General features: G+C 53.9%; 1 protein-coding gene across 3 annotated transcripts in view; it reads left to right on the forward strand.

Annotated features, from left to right (window-relative positions):
• The window catches only part of MYOM2 (myomesin 2), a 72,862-nt gene that overhangs the window by 18,207 nt on the left and 28,248 nt on the right, over positions 1-26,407 (forward strand). For all 3 annotated transcript variants that reach the window (XM_043557404.1, XM_043557424.1, XM_043557414.1), the window contains 13 exons: positions 1,089-1,177; positions 1,254-1,304; positions 3,651-3,815; positions 6,350-6,511; positions 8,869-9,010; positions 11,039-11,238; positions 11,887-11,940; positions 15,891-16,018; positions 19,878-20,061; positions 21,276-21,450; positions 22,989-23,110; positions 23,980-24,167; positions 26,146-26,272. In XM_043557404.1, the coding sequence (XP_043413339.1) occupies positions 1,089-1,177; positions 1,254-1,304; positions 3,651-3,815; positions 6,350-6,511; positions 8,869-9,010; positions 11,039-11,238; positions 11,887-11,940; positions 15,891-16,018; positions 19,878-20,061; positions 21,276-21,450; positions 22,989-23,110; positions 23,980-24,167; positions 26,146-26,272 (1,787 nt within the window). The remainder of the gene's footprint in view (positions 1-1,088; positions 1,178-1,253; positions 1,305-3,650; positions 3,816-6,349; positions 6,512-8,868; positions 9,011-11,038; positions 11,239-11,886; positions 11,941-15,890; positions 16,019-19,877; positions 20,062-21,275; positions 21,451-22,988; positions 23,111-23,979; positions 24,168-26,145; positions 26,273-26,407) is intronic.

The following is a 26,407-nucleotide window of genomic DNA, read 5'->3' on the forward strand; positions in this document are numbered from 1 at the left end:
AAGAGATTCACGGTGCCCGACTGGACAGCGCTAAGTGACCTCCCCATACGTGCTCTCTGAGGACCCGTGTTCCTGTGGCGGCCGGTCTCCCTGCTCTGCACGTGGCGCAGGGTCCGGACACCCTGACCCAGCGGTTCTTACAGACCTCCGTGCTTCTCTCCCTGTGGCCTTGGCTGTGCCGTGCTGTTGCCGGTGGGGGTGCTGCTTGCAGGGGCAGGTGTGGGGCTGATCCCAGACGCAGGATACCCTCCTGTCTGCAGAATGCATTTATGGAAACGAAATGGCTTGGGGCGCCGGGGTGGCTCGGTTGGTTAAGCATCCCACTCTCAGTTTCGGCGTGGGTCATGACCTTGTGGTTCGTGAGTTTGAGCCCCGTGTTGGGGCTCGATTTCCTGCCTATATCCGTGGTCTCTGTGACATTTTCTGTATTCTGCTGGGAAGCTTCAACTTTTTCCAGATCAGTTTTGGAGGGGGTGTAGAGGGGCTCCAGCCTGGAGAAGCTGGGGTCTGGTGGTTCCTGGGTCACGGTTCTTTCTGGAGGTGGGTGTCCATCATCCCTATGGCCCTGGGGGTGGCTGCCTGGGCTGCGTCCAGTTCGACACCTTCAAAACACCCCCGAGTGGGTGCTTCGTATCTGTTATTTTGGGGCTTGGGAAATACTCTCCCGTCCACATGGGAACCCCGGGTGTGGAGTGAGGTGGAGTTAATTTTCCCAGTGGTGGAGGTCAGGGGGGCCTTCCCATTGGCAAAATAAAGCCACGAGTCCTATAGAGGAAGAAAAATTGAGCCAGAGGGGAACATAGACTTCCCCTTGAGAATGCAGTCGAGGAGACTGAGAAGCATCTGTACTACTGTTTTCCTCGAGGACAGGGAAGCCATAGCCTGGGATCAGACCTTGCCGTGTCTATAATTAACAGCTTGTTCCACAGACAGAGCTGGCATTGTTCTTAAACAAACCACTCACGAACAAAGGATCTGGGTCACACGCGTGGCTTTCGAGGAACCTTGCGCTCAGATTAGGGTCGCCGGCCCCTGCAGAACAGTCCCACAGTGCATTCAGGGCGTGACCTTGCTTTCTCTCCTCCAAGGGCGAACTTTGACGACACAGCAACGTACTCCGCGGTGGCCACAAACGGGTACGGACAGGTGTCGACCAACGCTGCCGTGGTCGTGAGAAGTGAGTTGTCCTCCCGGGGTGCGGGCACGCCTTGGCGCCTCCCGTCCCCCGTGCCCTTCAGCGGCTTGTCTTGCAGGGTTCCACGGAGACGAGGAGCCGTTCCGTTCGGTGGGACTCCCTATCGGATGTAAGTCCACTGTTTTCCTTTTTGTGCCGAAAAACGCGTGGCGACACAGCACAGAGTTAAAAAGTCGTTTCCTGAGGGTCGAATCGTTTCTTAAAGCCGTGTGTTTGCTGGCACTGCTAGTATGCTGACAGGCTGTCCCCACGTGACTCTGTGGCTAGGTGGAATTCTGAGACGCTGGTGAAACTGACGGACCTCACACCTTTGGATTGGGGACAACACGGAATCCAGATCTTTGACCTGAATGCGTGCTGTTGCCACAGGGCCCATTTATAGCAAACAGCCACCGTCGAGCAGGGTGACGGCGTGTGGCAGATGACGCTCAGAAGCTGGCTCGGGGCCCTGCCTTTAAATGGTGGACGCTCCCTTCCCGCTGTGTGTGATGCCCGTAGCCCCTGTGACTTCGGACCCGGCTCTTTCGCTTACCTGTTGGGAAGGTTCTCCCTCTCTGCACTGTGGACACGTGTCTGATTCCGTCCGCTCTTCTGCGGGGCTTGGGGACTGGGGGGCCACCGGTGGGCCCCCTGTTTCCAAGGCGACCGAGGTGGGCCCCTGATGAGGCAAGTCGAGTGTCTTCCTGAGCACCAGGGCTGGTGTCGAGCCAGAAGGCCAGGAAGCTGGGGTGGCCCGAGTCGGGCGAGGGTGGAGAAGGGAGCCGTGTCCACAGCATCTCCAGGACCAGGACTTGGCAGGCTGACTCAGTGACTTACCATGGCTTTGTCACGGGACGGGAGTGAGGCTTGGGGTTGACCTGACCTTCCGAAAGAATGATCGTGTGATTCCACGGCAGTGTTCATTTTACCCTGACGGGAGGTGGAGATGTTACAGGTCAAGTGTCGGTGAAGACCTGACTTCAGGTCGGGTGCCCGAGGGGAAAGCCTTTCTGGCAGCCGCTGGACACTTGTGTGTGGTGGGCCCTTGGCCATTTCTGGGTCAGGTATCGGATTGGCTCGTGTCCTTCCCTCGGGGGTTGTCGAAGACCATTAGCAGGTGAGCGGGACAAGTTCAGAGCCGACAGGCGGAGAGGCAGGGAGGCTCGAGAACGTGTGTGCCGGGGAGACGTCTGACGGTGTCCCCTGGGTTCCAGGGACCATGTGGAGCCCGCTGGGAGGATGGCCCTGAGGCACCGGTGGAGACGGAAGGGACCTTGGGGGCTGTCCCCTGGTCCCATCCCCCGGGGTTCCTCTGTTGGTTAAAATTGTGTCTGCTTGAGTAAAGCCTCTGCGGTATCTGTAACATACTGATATGCACGGACCGTGACATAATAGACGCTGTGCAGTTGGTCACCACCCATGTTCAGCAGAGTGAATATTTTCCCACTTTTTTCAGTTATTTTAAGAAAATTGGAGTCCGGTTGGCAGAACACAAAGCTAAGCATTTTCAAATGGACACTTCGGTGACCCTCGGGTGTTTTTAGGGAGCTAGAACTATCAGGAGTTGAGGAGTCTCCACAATCCTTCCCTCCTTCCCCTCACCCGTCTTCCTCCAAGAAGAAACCGTCACCTTGGAGCTCCCAGCTCCTTAAAAACATCTTCCCTGCAGACATGTGTTTCTAAGTCACAGGTGGTTTTCATTTCGAAAATTTACTGTGCACTTTTTTTCTAAAATACTGCCCCCTCCACTAAACAGTGTATTTTTGAGATTCAGTCTCGGTGCCTCTGGATCTGGTTAATTCATTTTGTCTGCAGCGTAAACGGCATTCAGTTGATGAATGTGTCTCAGTTCATTTCTGACGACGAGAAAGCCCCCCATGTGGGGTCGATGCAGGATTCACACCCTTTACTCTTACCTGTGGTCCAGACTCCGGGTTGCCTCCTGTCCTGCCTGTTTCTGTCCCCTCTGTCACAGAGGGTCCGCTCCTCTCCAGGACGGGTCTTCTGGTTCTCTGGGAGTGGGTTAGTGAGCTCAGCTGCCAGGACATGACCACATGCTGGGGGCCTCAACCTCACGGATCTCAGAAGTCAGAGATCACCGTGTCGGCCCAGCGGCTGTGGCCCCCTTCCAGCCGTGTGGATGGCTCCTTCTCACCGCGTCCGCCCACGGAGGAGAGAGAGCCCGAGTGTCTGCAGCTGATAAGGACGCTAGTCCCATCATGGAGCCCACCCTCATGGCCTGATCTAGAACTGCTCCCTTTCCCAAGACCCCACCTCCTCGTACCTTCTCTCTGGGGCTTAGGGCTTTGACACGTGACTTTGGGGGACACCAGTCTATCCCATCACGCACCTCTCTCGAGGACGGGATGTGTGATGGTGGATTGGGGGACTTTCGCGGTCACGGCCTGCTGTGCACCTGCTGGGCTGGGAATGGCTGCGCCTGCCCCCGTAACGCTGTCCCGCTCTCCCTGTGCAGTGCCCCCTTCGTCCGTGATCCCATACATGCACTTTGACGTCCAGTTTCTGGAGAAATTTGGAGTCACCTTCAGGAGGGAAGGCGAGACTGTCACTCTCAAGTGCACGCTGCTGGTGACGCCGGAGCTGAAGAGGGTGCAGCCGCGTGCCGAGTGGTACCGAGATGGTGAGTGTGATGTGGGGACAACCCCCCCGACCGGGGACACCCCTGGGCATTCGTGTCCCCGCCGTGGTCGCTGCAGACGGCACGGCAAGCAGGGAGACTGGGGAGAGCCGGGAGACTGCCACGGACCCTGACCTTCACCCCGGCGTGTGAGAGGTTAACGGGGGTGCCCGAATTTAGAGGAGATCTTTATAGCTGCCTAAGAAGGGTCTTTCTGGGGTTAAGAAGAAGCAAGGTGTCTGTGTCTTTATGTTCCTCCTTGGCTAAAACAACCCCCGCCATTTATTGTGTGTTGGACTGTGTGTTGAATGTGACACCCTTCTTCCACGCGGACCCGAGATGGGGATGGGGTTGTGGCTCCCTGCGACAGGTGGGCGCTGTGGCAAGGGGCTTGTTCAAGGTGCTTCCTGCGCAGCAGGACTGGGGCAGACGCTGTGCTCCTTCCCAGCGTGCACGGCTGTCCTGCGAGGTGCGGGGACGGTGCGAGAGGGTTTTCCTTCATCGTGTCTGCCCTGGGGCTCCTAACAGAAACCGGTTTTCTGTGCAGCCAGTGCGACTGGCCTGCTTATCTCTTCTTGGGCCCTAACACGGTGCAAAATATGACAAGGACGTAGGCCAGCCTGCCCACGAGGTATTTATAAACGGCTGCAGGAAAACAGAAATATAAAGCCGTGTCCTTTTAAAGTGTAAGAAATGTCCCAGAACGTGACGCTTTGCCAAATACACGGCAAGGACCACGTGTCCAGTCTGAGCGGAGCCGAGGGAGGGAGGGGGACACTCTTTGTGGTGACAGACGGGATTTAATTTACCCTCTGTAGTTCTAATTTAAGACAGGAGGTCTAACTTGAGTTCCAAGATTCTAATTTACTTCTTCTGTGGAGAATGACATCGGTTTGAGGAAAGTTTTCATTATGTCCCCGGAGGATAGTGATGTCAGCTTTGGAGGGTTTCCTAGTGACGGGGAAGCGCCTGGCATCCGGGTGACGCGGCACTTTCCTGGCCTTGACCTGTGTGTGGAGAACTCGTGCTCGGATCCCGTGCCTGGCCTGTCCCCATGGCGAGCTGGGGCCTTGTGGCATTAGGGGGCTTAGCTGTGCCAGACGCCCCGCGTGCACAGTCACGGTAAGATCTTCACGGGCTTTAGTACTCAAGAGGGAACCGGTAGAGACTTATCAGTGGCTTATTTGTAGACATTAAAATGCAAGGAGATTTTGGGGTTTTTTTTTTGCCCTTTAAAATTAATGAGCTGTGAGGCTCCAGGTGGCTGGTAAACCCTGAGGTGATGTCAGCCCGAGGAATGCTATCCTCCGTGAGGCACGGCAGGTGCACCGTGCAAACGGGACGTGTGGAATTGGGGACACAAGTTAAGATGGATTAGAACTCTAATCTAACAGGAGGAGGGAGAACCAAGTTTACTCCTATTAAAACCCGAGACCCACCCTTGGGTGTGATTTGCACTTGAGGCCGATTTGGCAAGTCCTGAGATGCTTACGGAGCCCGTGGTGGGGTGGGCCTCTGGTCGGGGGACTGGCTCCTGGCTAGACATGCCACTCCAGCTGATGGGCCCTGGTCTTAAACACATGTGACTGCAAGCAAGTCACATGCGTACGTGCTGTGCATTCCCTATGGTGCGTGAGGGACTTTGTGGGGACAGACAGGTCCTCGGGAGCACGAGCCACGACAGCATCCTGCCGGGAATAGCCTGGTGTCTTAGTCCGTCCCGGCTGCGCTGACAGAAATACCATGGCCGGGCGGCTTACACAGTGGACGGACCTCCCACACTTCTGGAGGCTGGAGGTCCAAGTTCTTGAATGAAATTGTCACCCCCTGGGACACGTTCTTGGAACTTGTGCTTGTGCCCCAAACGGTGTGCTTGTCCTCAGACTCACCCCGTGTGGCTGTCCTCCCCTGCGAGGCGGGTGGCGAGGTCTCTCTGCCCTTCCCAAGTGTGGATGTAGCCAAATTAGGAGGCGGACGAGGATCGCTCGTTCGGTGTTTCCTTGATTTCCAGAGTGGGTGTTCTTCGCCGCTTGTGGTTTCATCTCTTCTTTTTCCGCAGCCGCCTTTTTCATTTCACGGCCTCTGATGGATGGTTTGTCGGTGCTTATACTTTCTTTGCTGAGGCGCATGGGCGGGGTCTTTCCCAGGCCAGCTTTCCACCCAGGAGAGTGTTACCTGCAAGGATGCCGTGGCCGTGGCCGTGGTTAGACCACGTGGTTAGGTGCGGGTGGGGCGGGGCGGGCAGACAGCAGTCACACGGCCGGAAGCTCTGAGCCCAGGTCGACCCGCCGTCCCCGCGGAGACGCGCCGGGTGTCTGTGCACCCCGAGTGCGGGCCTCGGTCCTGTCCTGAGGATGCCCCCGTCCTCCCGACGGGCCGTCGTGTGTGCTCCTGGCGTGTCACACGCCCTCGGGTCGTTGTGAGGCTGAGGCTCCCTTCCTCTGTGTCCCGCTGCCCGGCCAGGACACGTTGTCCACTTTCATCGTCTGATCTCCTTGACGGTTTCTGAGGCGATCCCGTGTTGCCCGCTCTTTCAGATGTGCTCGTGAAGGAGTCCAAGTGGACCAAGATGTTCTTCGGCGAAGGCCAGGCCTCCCTGTCGTTCAGCCACCTGAACAAGGACGACGAGGGTCTGTACACCTTGAGGATTGTGTCCAGAGGGGGCATCAGCGAGCACAGCGCCTTCCTGTTTGTCTGCGGTACGTGGAGCCTCCAGGGGCGAGGGGGGCACAGTCAGGGCGTGAGCGCGGGAGGCTGGGACCTCACAGGGGCTAGGCCGGAGCAGGTGCGTGTGTGGGGTCACTCACGCTGCTCCTCGGAGCCTCCTGATGTGACGTGAGTGTTCCCTGTCCTGCGTCTCAGCTCCTGTCCTGACAACGAGTCCCTGACTACACTTGGAAACAGATCAGAATCTCCATTTTTGTCTCTCCGTTGATAAATCGATAGAATCTATGAGACGGCTTTCTGGCATGAATACGCCTATGTTACTAATTCTCGAGAGCGTTGCAGAACTGAGGGGGCCCCGGAGTAGGGGGCTCCAGGGGGGTGCCCCTCATTGCCTCTGGGCACACTGACGAGGACAGGCTGGGAGGGGAGGGCTGCTGTTGTCACCACTGCCTCCAGCGAGTGTGTGGGTAGGACGCCCGCGTGGCATTGGCACCTGCAAAGAGCTTGACATCCAGCAGTCTGCGCGCTGTCCCCTTTCTTCCTGACGTGGTCCCGCCGGGGGCTTCCTGACTCCTAGTTCATGGAATTAAGGACAAAGTCATGGCATACCAGCCACGGGGTCACACGTTCTGTACATGATCTGTGAATCCCTGTCACACGTGGGCACGGAGGTGTGTGTATGTGTATGTGCATGTTTATACGTAGACGTGTCATATGCGTACACATCATATATCTATCCTGTACAAAACGGACACATGGACACATGAAATGGATAAAATTATGTATATCATACGTATGTAGTGTATGTATGTATCTGTGTATGTGTGCACACAGGTGTGCATGTGCACGTCCACACACACACACACACACACACACATCCACAAGTATGTGTGTATACCCTACAATTCTTAGGCCCATTTTGTAAGCAAGGGCTGTTATTCTCGGTTTCCCAAATGCAAATGTGGAGGCTTAGAGGCCTGGGGGACTTCTCCAGGCTGGAGGGGCAGGGGGTCAGGTGTCTGGAGCCTTCCCTTGGACACTCAACAGCCCCCGGGCTTTTTTCTTCACCTGGCAGAGCCCTTTTCCCTGTATCTACTCCCAGACCCCTGTGGCCTCCAGCTTGGAGGCCCTCCTCCGCAGGGCCCGGCTGAGCCCCGCCGAAGATCCCGGAACACTTCCGCTCTAGTTGCCCGGTGCTGCTGTCCTGAGCCCCTCCATTCGGACGGGCTGCCCAGCCTGACCTGCGCTCGGTGTCCCGGGCACCTTTGTGCCTACCGCCAGCTCTGGTTATATGTGCCTGGGATGGTCCCATCAGCATACTCTGTTTTCCGCTGGACCTGTCAGAGCGCGAGAAAGGGCTGTGTCATCAGGGAGTATTATAACTTAAAAAAAAAAAAAAAGGAATAAATGTAAAACAAATACCCTCCCCCTCCCCACTCCCACAAGATGGCACAAACCTGCAGGGCCGGGGTTTTAGGCCCTTCCGTGAAGTTTTACCATTTTTATTAGGTTGGCATTAAAGTGTCCCTCCGGTTCTCCTGTACGCCTTCTGGCAAGATGTCTCGCCCCGTGAAGATGCAGTAAATACAGCGTAGCTGAAATTGCCTTCCTTATTCAGCACCACCAGCAGGAGGAAAATAAAGCACGCAGGGGGCAGTTTTACTGTTCTGATTACTTTCTGAGGATTTTGAATGGGAGAGAAAATATTTGGCTCAATGTCACGAAATGCTTAGCTTTTAATATGCCTCGAACAGGAGAGTGTGGCAGTCATGGTTATGGAATAAATACAGATTGTAGGTAAGGAAATTCAACGTTCGGCGTATCCACTTTCTGAATAGCTCTGCTGGCCTCAGTGCTCCTGTAATTAAAACCTGAAAATAAAACTTAATGTGCACCGTGGTCACGAGCGGCCCATGAAGGAGTGAGTGTCGTGTGGACCTAAACGTTTGCTCACAGCTTGCAGAAAAAGGAAGGTTTAAACCCTCAATCTCCGAAGGATTTTGAAAGATAAAAGCGTCTAAGGTAATATTTCTCAGGTGTTAAAAAGGCCACACTATTATCATTTCATTGGTTAGTTTTTGACATGACCTTATGGGATAATCCACTATCAAGAGAAGGTGACCTTCCATTTTGCAATCAATTACAAAAAAATCATAGACTTGAGTATCTTATAGAGGGCAGAACATGTTGACTTTAAAACCTCCTAACTAGGCTTCTATTTCTTGTCACCAATCCATCATAGTCAAAAAGAAGTCAGGTCATGTAGACGTGAGGACGAAGCAGGGGTCAGATCGAGTCGAGTAGATACAAGTCTGAGTTTGAAGGAGCCATGAACAGGCTTGACAGTGTCCCAAGCCTCATGCCTCCCCTCCCCCGCCCCCCGGTGCAGACGCAGACCCACTGGTGACTGGGGCTCCTGGTGCGCCTATGGACTTGAGGTGCTATGACGCAAACCGTGATTATGTCATCGTGACTTGGAAGCCGCCCAACACGACCATGGAGAGCCCTGTCATTGGCTATTTCATTGATCGGTGAGTGCCCATTGTCTTCTTCCGGGGATGGGAACGTTCCTGAAACTATTGTTGGCATGGACAGTGTCTCTGGATATACTTCTAAACTCAAGTTCATGACAGTGTTCTTGATCAGGTACGTCACTATATGGTTATTTAAGGCTCCTGACCGGATAGTTGGAAGATATCACCAAATGGCGGGGCGAGGGCGGGTAGACTTCTGCATGTGGTGCTTGGAGCTCTGCCTGCCTGTCCGACACCCGGTACCGAATGCCCTCCAGCTTCTCCCGGCACGCGGAACCCTGGTTGTGGGTTCTGGGGAGAACTTCAGTCCTGCGCCTCCTTCCGGAGCAGAAGACAGGCCGCGTGAAGCGTAGCTGGGAAGAGCGCCCGCCCATTCGTACCCAAATTCCAGTCTTCCTCTCCATTAGATTAGGTTTTCTTCTTGCTTCCGAGTTAAAAAAAAATATATTGACATTTCAAGTACAGAAGATCGGACTTCACCTTTGAGTTAATAACTTAAATGTGGATCATCACAAAATGCATCAGAGTCTTAATTCTTTCATGTTCCGTTACTTGGTGTGGCGCTCAGGGCCTGGGAAGGAAACCAAGCAGAGTCGGTGAATTTGTTGCACATGCAGTTTATGCCTCAATCACACACACCAATCACTGAGAAAAACTGTAGTCAAAGAAAATGAATTTGGAAGTAAGATAAAAGGTCTAAGCTATGGATATATCAGAAGATGATGCATCTGGGGAGGGAGTTAAGATGCCATATGTATAAAACACAGTAAAATAAGACGTTTGTTTCAGAAAAATCAAACCTTTTTTTTTTTTTTGTCAGTACGTTTGTTAAGTTCCCTTTTCCACACCAACAAAGCTGCTTGTTTAGGTAAAATATTCACCATCGGGATGATATTTGGAAGTGCTAAGGTCAGCTTTTGCAGAGGGCATCGGTCGGGGTTTACCTTGAATTAAAAAACAAAAAACTAAAACAAAGCTATTTTCTGTTTTCCTGTGACATTTGAGAATTTTTTCAGCCGTTTGGCGAAACCAATTTCATGGCCCTTCGCAGTTAATGACCTGCCCCCTCTCTCCTTCATTGACAAAGATAAACACAACAGGACTTCAGGTCGGGGGAGGCAGCTCCGACCCTACGCGCCCTCCCGTCCTGCAACAGCCAGGTGTCGATTTAAGCCAAGTTGTTCCCTGCCAGACGCTCAGCTATGACCATGTCACGTTCTGCCTGTAACAGGTTAGCACATGTGGGTCTCAGAACTTCCATTAAAAATTCCGAAGAGTTAGAAAGAGAGTTGATTCTTTAAAGCGAATATACAACCTGGCTCCTAATGGCACCGAAAATGATTTCTCTGAACTTGCTGTGTTCTCCTGGGAATTTGACATGATGTTTTGGTGTTGAAATTTCTCAGCCTGTGACAAATGGAGGCCGATCTCTTCTGCATTTCCAGGTGTCCGGTCAGCACTTAACTGTTTTCAAAAGACTTCCAAATTCCACACGAGACGTGCTTGAAAGACACGTATTTCTGACATCGGGAGAGACTGAGCCATTGGGCTAGAGACCCTTCGCTCCTGGGGCTCAGTAGGGTGGGAGGCATGTGGGGGACGGGCAGCGGGGCACTCCCCTGCACCCTGGCATTGGGCATGCTGGGGAGCTTAGGGCACCCTGTGATTTCGCCAAGTGTGTCGGAAAAAGGACTATCAAGGATACGCCTCGAGTGACCTTTGGAGGTCATTTTGCCTAAATGTGGTTGAAGGCAGGAATTGATTTTCAAGCTATAAGTCATCAAGCTTTTAAATATATAAATATATCTATTTCACATTTCCTAAGTGGCTTTGTCTTTTATGGTTTATTTGTACTACTTTTGACATAAATCAGTACTTCACCAGCATCGGTTTCTACCAACGCAAGGTATTTTCCTGTTACGGTTGTCCTAGATACATCACATGTGTGTAGAATAGATGTATAGACCTGAGTGAATTTACTAGGCTGATGTATTTGTTATTCTCTACTCTTTTTGTAATTCACAGATGTGAAGTGGGGACAGACAATTGGGTTCAGTGCAATGACGCACCTGTGAAAATCTGCAAATACCCCGTGACAGGCCTTTTTGAAGGGAGGTCTTACATATTCCGTGTGAGGGCAGTCAACAGCGCGGGCGTCAGCAGGCCTTCCAGAGTCTCCGAGGCCGTGGCTGCCCTTGACCCCGTAGACCTCAGGAGGTTACAAGGTAGGCTGTGCAGATTTCAAGCTCCAGTCGTGTCTTGGAAACTTGGGACGTTGTCTTCTGTGCTCAGCTGTATGTGAGCCTTAAGAACGTCTCCCGGGGCCGAGCGCGGGGCGGTGATATCTCGTGGTGCCCGTGTGTCCACCGGGGCCGCGTTAGGGGCGGGGCGGCCAGGCGGGCGCGTGTGCTTCACCACGAACGCACACGGCCGTCCTCATGCCCCTCCACTGGAATCCAGATCGCTGGGTTCAGAATTAGCCTTTTCTTAGTCCGTTGGTGATGCGATCTCAACACACGCTAAGACTCAGAAGGCTTTGAGATCAGGCCGCTCTGTTTCCGAAGTTTAATTTCCCACGACCCAGATTCCCGAAAGGGATGGGACGGTGGGCCCCTCAGTCGTGGTTTTAAGTGAGCCCGTACGTGTTCCTTACCCCCCCCCCCCCCCCCCCGGTCTTTCTGATCCGGTACAAAGATCTGGGAAGCACTAACTCTTAAGCCTGTTCGGAATACCTACGCTGATTCCTGTAGAGTCGGGAGTATTCTGTAATCATAACGCGGAGGTGATTTGGATCCCACGCTCGGTTAGGGAAGCTGGGCTTTCTTCAGGAAACCATTGGATGCCAAATTGAGCACCAACCTTTCTCTCTGCAGCGGTCCATTTGGAGGGGGATAAAGAAGTCGTAATGTATCAGGACGACCTTGAGGGTAAGTGGCCTCTCACCGCTTTGGCTCAGCTGGGGATTCAGCGTGGCAAGTAGAGACGAGTGTGATCAGCCGGTCAGCACAGGCTTTACATGTAAACGTAAAACCCGCGGGTCAGGCCTGCGTGCTTACGGCCTGTAGAAGTCAGGAAGCCCAAGCAGGGCAGAGCGAGGAGAGCATTAGAATCCAGGGGTCCTCACGGGGCCTCATTGCTTCCGTGTAGGGTTCACTACGGCGTTCTCCTGGGGGTGTGCAGAGAAGATCAAACTGAATCTGAGCCTTGATCACCGGCTGAGGCTGGGGCCCCTTCTCTCAGACTCCGTTAGTGGAGGACTATTTTAGTCTTTCCTTTTAAGCCAAGATTGTATTTCCAGCATTTTAACCGAAATGGAGTGAGTTCTTGCGGTCGGTATCCCTGGTCCGAAAGTTTGCATTTCCCTCATTTATACTGGATTTTATGAACACTTCTCCTAGATAGTTCTCTCAGAGACAGGGAGGAGGATGAATTTATTAAGGAGGGGAACCTGGCGTTATGAATCACAAAGCCAAAGATCTTACGTGGACTTACAAGGACAGTTCATAGAGAACAATGAAAAACTTGAAAAATGAAAACAATGAAAAAACGAAGCAAGTTGAGTTTGGAGCCTCAGGACACGTACTTTGGAGCGAGTTCTCCTTTGAAATCGCTGTGGTCCAAGCACTCTGTCCTCAATTGAGGGGTCCTTCGTTGATTTCCATATTTGCCCCCGGATGGTCTCCAGACTTGCAATCTTCTGCACCTAAAATGGTTTTTCTCTAGTATCTCAACACCCAACATCCAGAGGGACGCCCTTTAAGAGTCCTGGCTGAGCCCCACGGGAACATCTGAAGGCTTAGATGAGACCTCCACTTCCAGACATTCTCAGAGAAGGGGGGAGATGCCCAGGAAAGCGGTGACAAAAGAAAAACAATTTAGGGAAGGTTGACCTAACTGTGGCTTCATAAATACCCGATGGAAACATTGCTCTTTGAACAAGTAAAATCTGGTCCTGCTAAGAGTGGAGGAGGGGTTCCCGCAGCACCCCAGCCTGGGTAACGTAGGCGCTTTTGACAGGAGCGAGGAAAAGGAAGTTCTTTTGTTCGCGTCTGGTGGGCGATGGGGTCAGTGAGGAGAGAACCATCTGAGCCATCCTGAGTGGGTGTGTAGGAATTCACATAAAATTGCCCCAAACGAGGAGGCGTTGGCTGCTCCCCACGCCTATCGGTGGTGAAATTTGCATTACGTGAAGGTCACCGTGCAAAGCAATGGGAGTAAGAAATAATATAATAAACCTTCCCGTGGCAGGACCCGTGCCCGTCTGCAGAGAACATCTGCCTTTTTACACATAGATACGGACGTGTTGGGTGTAAACGGCCAGCTATTAAGTGCCAAAGAAATAACACAACGTAAGAGACTTCGTTTTCCGGCTGATAAAATGGGAGTTACAGACGCCGTGCATCTTATTTCCAACTGGAGTGACGTCACAGACCCCACCCTTCATGGTTCTCATGCTTCCTTTCTTATAAGAAGGCGGGTGCCTTCGTTTGTGTGATGCGCCCTCGAACGTGGCTGTGTTATATCCACACTGTGGCCGGTGTTCCTGAGGCTCTTGTTTGTGTCTGGCCACGCGGGCCAAGGGCTGAGACGCTCAGACGGGCCATGGTACTCCCGGAGTCCAGCCAGCGGGCGCCAGCTCTCCGGGGTGCGGCCGCACATTGTCCGAGGTCAGGGGCAGGCGGGTCAGAGAAGGCATCCCGGCGCCCCCCTTGCAAACGTGTTAATTACGGTCAGTGCTGGTACTGGTCTCTGAATGTCGCCCAGCCTTCCCAACCTTTCCTGACTTGCTCGCTCGCAAGGTGCACAGTCTGTTCTGGGAAGGGCCGACAGGCCTCGCAGCCCAGGCAGATGGCTTGCCTTCCGCTAACTGCACACCCGGCGTCCGGGGCGAAGGCACCGTGTGCTCTGAACACGTGCGCCGTCTCGGGCTCTGTCATCCCGGGGATGAAGCTCAGGTTTCACTGACTTGGAGGGGACGTCTGGGCAGCCTGTGGGGGTTGCAGTCTCCCAGGGTGGAGAGAACCAAGTGCAGAATTTGCGATCGGGAGACCAGGGCCTGGGCATCCCAGCTTGCTGACCTGCAGTCACGCGGGAGCGCCGTGGGCTCCAGAGATGCGCAGCCCTGGGCACGGGGACACCCAGGGTAACCTGGTAACGCACTTGGAGTTTCCTGTCCTCTCCGTTTGCTTCTCTCTGCGCCCTCCTCTCGGCTGTTGGGAGTGTGGATAACGGAGGTGGGTTCTGCTCGTGGCCTCTCCTTGTCCCCCTCCCTGGCCCCCCTCTGCTGTCCGTGGCTGACGCCATCAGCACATCCCCAAGGCTCCCACCGCTGCAGGTCGGCCTGACGCCGAAAGGCTCTGGGACCCAAGCATCTCGCCCCAGCCAGGGGTCCCCTGCTGACACGAACGGGGACTCTTCCTCCTCCCCCAGCATCGGACGAGATGCTTCCTGCTCCGTTTTCTCTGGGCCTGGCAGCTCTGTGCGGGGTCTGAGAACAGTGACACGCTCAGACCTGAAAGCACGTGGATGGCAGCTCTGTGAGCGGGCACTCACACGTCCTTACTGCCTTCACCACCTTCCTTGCCGCCCTCTGTTCCCTGGGCTTGCCTCCCATGTCCTGCGGCACCTTGGACATAAAGCATAAACCAGGCTGCAGCCCTGGGGGTTTGGCACGCGTCACCCGAGGGGAGGTTCCTGTATCTTCTCCCGTCAGGGCTGTGTCCGGATCTCTTCAGGAGGGGACGCAGTGCGTGGGTCCCGTCGGGTGTCCAGAGGCCCCGCTCCACCCGGCCTTACTGGCACTTTCCTGGAGAGACTCCCTGAGTCCTTGTTTGAATCCAAGCCCCTTGCCAGGAAGCTCCTAGATCAGGCCACGACACCCTTCTGTGCCGAGTGGCCTGTAAAATGTGTAACAGGACTCCTGGGAAACCAGACCCAGTCTTGTTTGTCCCGTCTCCATGCGGTGGTTCAGTTCCTTGCCGGCTGCACAGTCCCCAGGGCGCAATGGGATATGGAGAAGGGCTCAGACGTGTCCTGGGGACGTTCAAACCGGTTTAATCATGTGCTAATCTAATCGGAAGCTCATAATATTTTGTATCACAGCTACAGAGATTGTGGGTCTGGAAAACCTCCACATCTCATGAAAAGCTCTCTCCAGATATAACGCCCCCGACACCTTCACGTATGTTAAAGCAAGGGGTGTGTCACAAGCCAGGCACAGCAGACCCCTCCGATCACAAATGTTCCAAACTAGTTATTTGCAAGAGGCTTATTGATATCACTCCAGGATTTTAAACCTGTGGGTATAGGTTCCAGTGCTTGTGAACGTGGCCCGGGCCCCCCTAGGGAGGGAAGAACGACGGGCTATAGAAGGTCGGTGTTCAGATCCAGGGCTGTGAGGGCGAGCAGTACAAGGAAAATAACCCAGAGGACCAGCAGAGCGAGGGTAATCCCCTTCCAGAAGGCTTCCGTATCGCGGAACACAGACCGCGAGCACCTCCTCTGCACGGGTTCCCGGCACCTCTAAAGCTCCACTCTGGTTAAGCACTCTATTTCTTCCGGGTGGATCTTCCTGCCTCCCCTTCCAGCGGAACTCTGGAAGATTTTTGGATTAGATTCTTCCTTTTTTTTTTTTTTAATGAGCTGGCTTATGTTAGAAACAAAACTAATTAGGTGATCTTAAGCAGTGCATTAGACTTGGCTGGGAAAAATAGTTTGCTTACCGTCCCCAAATAGAGGCGAAGCAGAGGACGTCACTGATAGGGCCGATCTTTGGTGCCTGGGAATGTACCCCGGGGACCGCGCTCCAACGATGGGCTCCGGCGAACGGGGGGACATGGGGCACACCCAGCACTAACTGAGTTCATCACTCCTGCAGGCGACGTGCAGATCCCAGGGCCGCCCACCAACGTGCACGCCTCAGAGATCAGCAGGACGTATGTGGTCCTCAGCTGGGACCCGCCTACTCCCCGTGGCAAGGAGCCGCTGATGTATTTCATCGAGAAGGTACCGCGTGTTGTAAACCCTCACATTGTGCTGTTCAATGGGTTGCGCTCTGAGGGCGCCAGGGCGCCGGCTGTGCTGTGAGTACGTGGCCAGCCCGGCCGTGCAAGTGGGAATCAGGGGACTGCGTTCTGGGTCTGGGTTTGCTGCCTTCCTGTGAGTGAGTGGCCCCACCCCCACGAAGGCACCGAAATGGGGGATCTGTATGTTTTCTTCCTGCCGACGCAGTCTAGCTCCCACGTCTCACTTGAGGACGAGTGAGACGTGGGCAGGAGGGTCATTTGCTGCTGCTCTGCATTTGTTCAGAGGTCGCGTGGCCACTTGGTGGCGGTCTTGTACAGGGATTCACACTGCAGCTGGCCGGGAGAGCCAGTTCTTGTCTGGAGGGCTCTAGGTCTTGACGCAGAGAGAAGTAGCTGTGTATTGCAGCCCTGCACACGCACGCACACACACTCAAATGCACACACATATGCACATGCACACACCCATACACACACACATATGCACACATGTGCGCACACACTCATACAAACACGCACACATGTGAGCACACACTCATACACGTATGCACACACTCATAAATGTGCACACACATGCATACACCCATACGCATATGCACACACACTCATACATGTGCACAAGCACACATGCGCACATTTGCACACACACGAACACACATACATGCACACACACGCACACACGTACACACTCATACATGTACACAAGCACACATAGGCACACACATGCACACACTCAGACACACATGGGCACACACTCATACACGCACACATATGGGCACATGCACAGTCATACACGCACACGCATATGCATACATGTGCACACACACTCATACAAACACGCACACACGTGAGCACACATACACGTATGCACACACATAAATGTGGACACACATGCATACACCCATATGCATATGCACACGCACACACACTCATACATGTGCACAAGCACACACATTTGTACACACACGAACACACATACACGCACACACACGTACACACTCATACATGTACACAAGTACACATAGGCACACACATGCACACCCTCAGACACACATGCGCACACGCACACACGGGCACACGCGCACACTCATACATGCACACACATGCACACACGTGCACACATGCATGCACTTGCACACATGCGCACACAGTCACACACATGCACACACACTCATACATGCACACATGCATGCACTTGCACACATGCACACACAGTCGCACACACACGTGCACACGTCTAACCAACAACTCCCAAACCGCGACACCCTTACCGCATGCTCTGATGCGCTCCGGCTTTGGTCTGTCCCGTAGCACTGGACACAGCTTTTGACCCCTTCACGGGCTCAGTGACCTGCTAGTGGGCTGTGGGCCATATTGAGAAAAATCGCTGCGGTCCAGATCCCGTGGCTGGTTTTGCGACCCTCCGCTTACGCCACAGTGTGGTGTGGAGCGCGCGGTTTATGGCACGCACACGGGACAGAGCAAGTAACAGGTGCGTGCGGCACAGGAACGGCGCGTGGTACAAGTAGAGGAAGCAGACGCGGGAATGAAGTGAGCGCTATTTCAGCCTCCAGGGCGTGGACGGACCCCGTGGCCCTCACCGCTGGTCTGCGGGGCCGCCTTACGTGGCGGCTGACCCTGCAGTGCTGCAGGGCGAAGTGTTCAGGGCCCGGCGGCGTGCGCCGGGGGCCCGGGGAGCAGCGTGAGGCCCCGGGGAGGGGCCGGAGCTGGGCCACACTGAGCGTGGGCTCCTGGCGGGCGGTCCACCCCCAGCCCGTCTGAGGTGGTCTTGTGGTGACTTCATTCCTGTCAAGGCCCGGAAGGAAGCGCAGGAATACGGATTCCTCTTTCCCGCTTTATGCCGACACCAAGAGTGGGGGGCGGCAGCCCGGCACCCAGACGCCGAGCGGGTGGCCTGCCGCATCACCCGGAGTGGAGTTTCAGCGCCATTGCGCCTCTGCTGGGTAGCTCCTGGACGGCTCCCGGGCCGTTCCCGCCGTGTTGACGCCCGTGGTTCAGCGGCTAGTGGCCGGTCATTTCTGACGCCCATGGTTCAGTGGCTAGTGGCCGCTTCAGTGGCTAGTCTGCCTGAGGTGAAGCTGGCGGTGCCCCGAGTGCTCTCCTGCTCCAGACGCATGCCCTGGGGGCCCTGCTCCGGGCACGGGGACCTACACACGTCCTTCCAGCCTCCACCGAAGGATGAGCAGCTCCCGACTTAGCTCTGGCTCCCGAGCCTTTCTTGGGCTTCTAGAAGCTTGGCAGTAAGCCCCTTGTATTTCCTCCCTCCTCCCTGTCGTCATTCCTCCAACGCGAGGCTCCTCCTCTCTGCTCGGCCCCAGCTGAGTGTCAGACGGGGGCGCGTGGGGGCCTCCGACTGCGGGTGCCTGCACCAGCCCCTAGACGGTGACTTTGCTCCTGCTGAAATGAGAGACAGCTTTCAGTGTGACTCTGACTTCTAGAAGCCCGGGGTCATTTGAAACGCTTTCACTGTTCTTGGGAGCCTTTCCAAGGGTCACCGTGCACGTGCTTTTGCTGCCTCAGGATCCCTTCAGGAAGGGGGATCTTTCTCTATAGGAAACAATTAAGTGAAACTTGTAACTGAAGTTTAAAAAAATAATTATGAGTGATGAGAAAATCAAATGATAAAAACGAAACCTGCAGTATGGGAAGTTTGGGAAATACAGAGACATTATATAGAATAGAATGAAAATCACTGATAACTCCATCATTTGAAATTGTCATTATGCTTTAAAAAGTATTTATTTTTGAGAAAGAGAGAGAGAGAGAGAGAGAGAGAGAGAGGGAGAGAAGGAGGGAGAGAGCGAGTGGGGGAGGGCAGAGAGGGCGACACAGAATCCGATGCAGGCTCCAGGCTCTGAGCCGTCAGCACAGAGCCTGATGCAGGGCTCGAACTCATAGACCACGAGATCATGACCTGAGATGAAGTTGGACACTTAATTGACAGAGCCCCCGGGCACCCCTGAAATAGTCATGATGAACGTGTGATACATACATTAAGAGTCTTTTTCTCTATAGTCTTTTGTATACTTTATATGTCATCAGTACAGTTGGCATCCTGTGTTACATTTAGCAAAACAGTCGCTCTCCTCTGATTGAGGATTTTTATAAGGTAGCCTAAGTGACTACGTTCTCCAATGTACGGATGTATCATAGCGCGTCTTATGTTGCTGCTGGTTAGGTAGATTGCTGTTACTACGATAATAGTCGTAAAATACTGTACATTTTAATTTTTTTTTTCAACGTTTATTTATTTTTGGGACAGAGAGAGACAGAGCATGAACGGGGGAGGGGCAGAGAGAGAGGGAGACACAGAATCGGAAACAGGCTCCAGGCTCCGAGCCATCAGCCCAGAGCCTGACGCGGGGCTCGAACTCACAGACCGCGATATCGTGACCTGGCTGAAGTCGGACGCTTAACCGACTGCGCCACCCAGGCGCCCCAATACTGTACATTTTAAATTGAAATGTGACCAGTTGAGTTACGATAGAATTTTATGAATATCTTAAATTATCTTTAATTCTTTACAGTTCATTCCACTTTACTAAAACTACAATCTATGTGTTAATTCCTTGAAGTTTATTTGCTTTCACTTAAAACTTTTTACTGCTGAGCATTTCCAACTTGGGGTAATTTCTTACCTACTTTTCCTGGTTGAATTCCCTTTTTTGCGTGATTCAGGAAAGGTTTACTGATGGCCCAGGATGCGCTCTACCCCCGGAAGTCCCTACAGATTAGTTTGGCTAGCTAAAGCAGAATGGTTCCGTCAGCATGTGTTTGGGCAGTTCTTGGCTTCCTTTGGCGAATCCCATGTCTCTTCACAGTCGGTGGTCGGGAGCGGGAGCTGGCAGCGGGTCAACGCCCAGACGGCCGTGCGGTCCCCTCGCTACGCCGTCTTTGACCTTGCTGAAGGGAAGCCATACGTGTTCCGGGTTTTGTCAGCCAACAAACATGGCCTGAGCGAACCATCGGAGATCACCGCCCCCATTCAGGCCCAGGATATGATTGGTGAGTACGGTCATGTCCGCGAGCGACCACAGCTGGGGACAGGCCTTGAGTCACTGACATCAGAGGCCATCATGTTGTGTTGAAAAAGACAATTCATGTTGTATGGGAGTTAAAATTCAAGCTGTCTTAAAATTTCATTTTACAGGGGACAGAGATCTCTTTGCCCTGTGTTGGTTGGTACTCAACATTTCTCCAAAGTTCTGTCTTATTTTAAGTTTACTTATTTATTTTGAGAGACTGAAAGAGAGCTTGTGAGCAGGGGAGGGGCAGAGAGAGAGGGAAAGAGAGAATCCCAAGCAGGCTCTGTGCTGTCAGCGCAGAGCCCAATTTGGGGCTCGAACTCCTAAACTATGAGATCATGACCTGAGCCAAAGTCAAGAGTCGGATGCTTAACCGACTGAGCTGCCCAGGTGCCCCTCCGTCTTATTTTCATGGAACTAATAAATGGGTTAGAAATATTTTTAGGCATTGGCCACCTTTTTAAAAACCCTGAACACACCGGAACTCCTTGCCCGTATGGCTTCAAGTTCCCTCTTGGAAGATGTCAAGTAGGAGTTACAGAAATTCTGAATTGCACCAGTGAGAAAAATCTATGGTCAAGTCATGATTAGATTTGGAATCCCGTCAAGTTTCTGATCAATCTGATAGAAGTGTGTCTTGTTTTCTTAAAATCAGTCATTTCACCCTCCAGAAATTGTTAACTACCCTGTTAGCCAAAGTGTGTGTGTCATCAGAATATGCTTTTTTTTTTTATTAAGTTTTATTTATTGAGATAGAGAGAGAGAGAATGAGAACCAGCAGGGAGGGGCAGAGAGGGAGACAGAGAATCCCAAGCAGGCTCAGCGCTGTCAGCACAGAGCCTGATGTGGGGCTCAATCTCATGAACCGTGAGATCATGACCTGAGCTGAAACCAAGAGTTGGACACTCAACCGGTTAAGCCCCCCAGGTGCCCCCGAACGTGATTTTCAACTTTTCTGGTGGGGGTATGGGAGATTCGGTGGTTGTAATTCTTTTGTGAGTCGGGTAGGACTTGGGAGGACGGAGGAATGTCCGGCACCTTCTGGCTCCCCGGGTGGCAGCCTGCCCCCCACTTCCCTCCGTGTGTAGATTTCAGGTCGTCCTTCCCTGTGGACACAAGGGCTCAAGGGTCTGTGGTACAGCTTCCAAAACTCTGATACCGTGTCCCGTCTGTCACCGTGTCTCCCCTGCACAGCCGTGCCTTCTGCCCCTGGCCGGGTGCTGGCGTCGCGGAACACGAAGACGTCGGTGGTCGTGCGGTGGGACAGACCCAAGCAGGAAGACGATCTCCTCGGCTACTACGTGGACTGCTCCGTGGCGGGGTCCAACGTCTGGGAGCCGTGCAATCACAAGCCCATTGGCTACAACAGGTGTGGCCCTGCGGGGGCCCCAGAACTGCCGTGTGAGGGGACAGAGTAGGAGACGCAAAACCAGACAGGAGCCGCTCAGGCTCAGAGCGGTCCACGCCGTGGCGCCCACACCCGTGAGCCTCTACACAAAGGTCTGTTTCTTATGCCCACGTAAGGGGCGCAGGACTCCAGAGCTGACAGGCTGCTCGGGTCCCCAGGCTCGCGCCTGATACGATTAGGGTGTTCATGACAGAGGAGGCTCCAGAACCTTGACTCTCCCGACACGGGAGCAGTTAAGGCCTCCCTTCCAGCGGGAAAGTTACAGTCGCAACCACGACCTGCGAGGCGTTTTATTTTTCCGTGTTGATTTTTCCAACTTTTAAAATTGCTTCGTTCTTGTAAGTGAGAGCCCGCACTCTCCCCCCGATTGAGACAAAGCCGGGGGACGTCCCATCTCTGGTGCAGGGGACCTGGGCCCCTCCTGCCGTGGGAGGGAGCGTCTTCACTCTGGCATCGATGCACTCCCTTTTCCTGCCAAGGGTGCAGAATGTCCGACCCTGTTAGGCCCTCTCCAGGATGTGCTGCTCCAGAAAACAGAGGCAGCTGTCCGGCTCTGCACCATGGACGGGCGGTCAGTGATGGCTCAGCCGTCTTTCCCGTTTCAGTCTTCTTAAGAAAGTAATAGATTGGAAAAGGCCGTGGCTGCGAAAGAAGAGATGCGACTGAGAGCATTGGTTAGATGTTATTTAGAGTTCACGGGCGGCAAACGCAGAAAGAGATCTCAGAACAAAGAAGTGAAAATAGCATTCTCAGGCCGGAGTTTTGTAGAAGGTCACAGCACGTTCACAGGCCCGGTGAGGCAAGCGGTGACTGCTTACGCGGACCGGGCAGAGCGCCGGCCTGTGCGGGGCGACCCAGATCCTCCTGTGCCATTTCCCAGGTGACACTTGCCAGGGGTGCTGGAGGAAGGGGCCGATGTCCTGTTTCACAGATGGGCTAGCAGCCTCACCAAGGGGGAGGCACGTGACTAGGGGCCCAAATCTGTTGCGTGTGGAGGCCGGTGTTCGAGCCTCGTCTGACTAGGGTCCCTTCCGTGTCCGGAATGCTTCCTGCTTCTAAGCCTTCCACACGTGGGTTCTTTAGATGAGGACTTGAATGCTGTTTTGTGATAGACGTTTGATTCAGACAGAACCTGGTAACTGGGGAAGCGAAGGGGAGGGGGGGCGCAGAGCACGTGGGCGACACGGAGGAAGAGGGGCACTTAGGATCTGAGGGGCTTGCTTTCCGTGCCCCCAGACCTGTGCCCCTCCAGCTCCTGGCGTAGCGAGGCGTCACGCCGCCTTCCTTCCTGACCCCGCGTGCTGGTTTGCATCAGAAAGCTAAAACTGACGGCGCGAACCCATGTATACGGTGTGCACACAACTTGACTCAGAGTAACGTTCCTTCTCGTCCCCCGTGGAAAAAACGTTGGCGTGTCCCCCATGATTTGTACTTGTGCTGCGGGAGAGAGAAAAACGGTTCAGCCATGTAGTCGTGCCCCTGACTGGTGTCTCCCTCAGGTTCGTGGTGCACGGCCTGACCACCGGTGAGCAGTACGTGTTCCGGGTGAAGGCGGTGAATGCCGTCGGCACAAGTGAAAACTCCCAGGAGTCGGACGTCATCAAGGTCCAGGCCGCTCTCAGTGAGTAACCCGCGGGCTTACTTAGATTTCTGACGATACACAGTGTTACGGAATTTCCGAGGAATGTCGGGTCCGATAACACTTAGGTGGGAAATAGAGCAAAAAAAAAAAAAAAGAAAGAAAAAGAAAAAGAAAAAAAAATCAGTTACTCTTTAGTTTTAAGGTCACTATTCTAATCTGTCAGTTTTTCCCGGGAAGGACTTCCAAACGTTACCATTTTGCTCTTCGAGTCCTTTCTACTAAATGAGAAGCAATCGTCTACATTTTTAGTCTATGATGAGAACGGATCTTTCCCGGGTCACCTGTGTCTCAGGTGACAGAGGACGGCTGGGCGTAGGTCACCCAGGGTTGGGGGTGGGGGAGCAGAGACGTGTCCCTCTTCAACCCGGTAGGAAAAGATGGTCCATTTCCAAACGGGTTCAGAAGGAAAATACAAACTTGTGCTCACTTGAGTGATTCTGGCGTCCGTGGCGTTCATCATCTCTGGTCACGGGGGGCACAGGTGTCGTTCATGGATGTGATGAGACGGCTCCTCGAAGCTGTCCCCAGAGGAGGGGGAGGAATCTCATATTTCAGCCATCCGGGCCAGATTTCAATAATTTATCGCCCTTGTATTATTGAAATATTGGAAGATGTCTGTGTGCCTGTGTTATTTATTGGGGGATGTGTTTAGAAATAGCAATAAATACATACGACGGACGCATCCTCTCTTCAAAGGAAGAGATGAAAACACACAAAGATGGGTCGAGTCTGGGCGCCACCCCCCAGCTGCCGCCTGCCCCCCCTTACCCCAGTGCAGGAGCCGCCCCGTGGGGCAGGGGGTGCCCAGGCCGACTCTGGGGTAACCCTCCCGCCCTGTGTCCCTGCAGCTGTCCCCTCGCATCCGTACGGGGTCACGCTTCTGAACTGCGACGGCCACTCCATGACGCTGGGCTGGAAGGTGCCCAGGTTCAGCGGCGGGGCCCCCATCCTGGGTTACTACATAGACAAGCGCGAGGCTCAGCATAAGAACTGGCATGAGGTCAACTCTTCGCCTGTGAAGGAGAGGATCCTGACGGTTGGTTCTTCCGGGTTCACGGGTCTCCGCTCTGCTTTTGCCTCCCGGGCAGAGTCCTTCCTTTGGCGACTCAGACACTAGATCACGTGACACAGAAGCAAAAGCGGGTTAAGAAAAGTTCGCGGTCTCCTGAGATCCTGTACCTCTAGAACTGGGCCTTAGGAAGCATTTTGTCCTGTGAAGCAGGAGCAGGTGGAGAGGCAAGGGGGCGGGTGGGCTTAGGGTCACCGCCGCGGCCGGCTCCAGGCCCCGAGCTTGTCACAGCGAGCGGCCACGGGGATGTGAGGTTTGCGTCCAGCAGGTGTCAGTCAGGGAGTCCCCCTGCCCCCCGGCTTCTTTGTCGCGGTTTTCCTGAGCAAGGCTGCATGCCCGCCCCCGAGTGAGTCACTTGTCCAAACGCCTGTTCTGTCCGAGCGGAGAGAGTGGGAAGGACGTGGGTTTGGAGGAAGGAAGATCCGGGACTGAATCCAGACACAAACCCTCAGCAGCCCGTGGGCTTTCTCTTCTGCCCTCTGACATTCCCACTCCTCGTTCGCACAGTGTAGGTCACAGGCTCGTGTGTGTGAACGTGTGTGCACGCGTGTGTATAGGAGTGTGTGTGCACAGTGCACACACACGTGAGCATGCGCACGTGTGCCTGTGTGTGCACGTGAGTATATGAATGTGTACGTGTGTTTGTGAATGGGTATGAGTGCACACGTGTGTGTGCATATGTGTTCACGTGTGTATGAGGAAAGCATTTACTTAAAAAAATTTTTTTAATGTTTGTTTACCTTTGAGAGAGAGAGAGAGACATAATGAGCGGGGGTGGGGGGGTGCAGAGAGAGACACAGAATCCGAAGCAGGCTCCAGGCTCCAAGCTGTCAGCACAGAGCCCGACACGGGGCTCGAACCCACAAACAGTGAGATCATGACCTGATCTCACTTAACTAGCTGAGCCACGCAGGCGCCCCCTTTTTTTTTTTCTTTTTTAAAAATTTTTTTTAAGAGAAAACGCATTTACTTAAAAAAATTTTTTTAATGTTTATTTACCTTTGAGAGAGAGAGAGAGACATAATGAGCAGGTGGGTGGGGGCAGAGAGAGACAGAGACCCAGAATCCGAAGCAGGCTCCAGGCTCTGAGCTGTCAGCACAGAGCCTGACGCAGGGCTCGAACTCACAGATCGTGAGATCATGACCTGAGCCGAAGTCGGATGCTTAACCGACTGAGCCACCCAGGTGCCCCCTTTTTTTTTGTTTTAAATTTTTTTTAAGAGAAAAGCATTTACTTAAAAAAATTTTTTTTAATGTTTATTTACCTTTGAGAGAGAGAGAGAGACATAATGAGCAGGTGGGTGGGGGCAGAGAGAGACCCCTGAGCCCCCAGGTGCCCAAGGCCGTTGAACTATAAACACACTCGCTTTGCAGGCCATCTGTTTTTAGAGACAGTATTGTCTGGAAACTGCCAGGCAGCGCTAAGGGTCCTGGTCAAGGCCTTCCCCTCACGTTTGGGTACAGACCCTCGTGTGGCTGAGGTCCCGACCGAAGGGCCTCCAGGTGGTGTGCTGGGGATGGTGACGGGTTGCCCGGTGTCACAGAGTGAGGCCCTGGTCTGGCAGGGAGGCCTCGGGTCCCCAGCCCGTGGCGGCCAATGTGCCGGCGTTCACAGAAGGGACGGGGGCTTGAGGGCGGCCCCCTCTGCTCTGCTGTTCACTTTCCTCTGTGCCTTTGTGTCTCCAAGCCCCCGGAGCCCTATCTGCCTGGGGAGGGGGGGGTCATCACGCCGCCCCTGTAGGCGAGGTTATGCAAGGAAGGAACAGGGCAAAGCAGGTGAGGTCCCCTGGAGCGGCCACATGCGGCAGGGGCATCCGCAGCCCTCCCTGACCTCACTGCACAGTTTACCGACGTGGCCCCTCCCTCGGGGTTCATTCGTGAGTCAGTCGTGAACGGACTGCAACGCAACGCTTATTTCATGCGTTAACTTGAATAATCCGCGTAGGTGGATGGCTTGACAGAAGGCTCACTCTATGAGTTCAAAATCGCGGCCGTCAACCTGGCGGGGATCGGGCAGTCGTCGGACCCCAGCGAGCTCTTCAAGTGTGAGGCGTGGACCATGCCTGAGCCTGGTACGAGTCCCCTCTGGGGCCCCGAGTGCCCTGCGCATGCATGGGGCTGGCCAGGGGGCAGGCGCTGTGGCGGACAGGTTTCCTGCGTGGGCGTGGGTAACACGCGTGCCCCACCTGGGTGCACCTGCTCTGTCT

Source organism: Prionailurus bengalensis, chromosome B1, assembly GCF_016509475.1.
Source record: "Prionailurus bengalensis isolate Pbe53 chromosome B1, Fcat_Pben_1.1_paternal_pri, whole genome shotgun sequence".
Classification (NCBI taxonomy): Eukaryota; Metazoa; Chordata; class Mammalia; order Carnivora; family Felidae; genus Prionailurus; species Prionailurus bengalensis.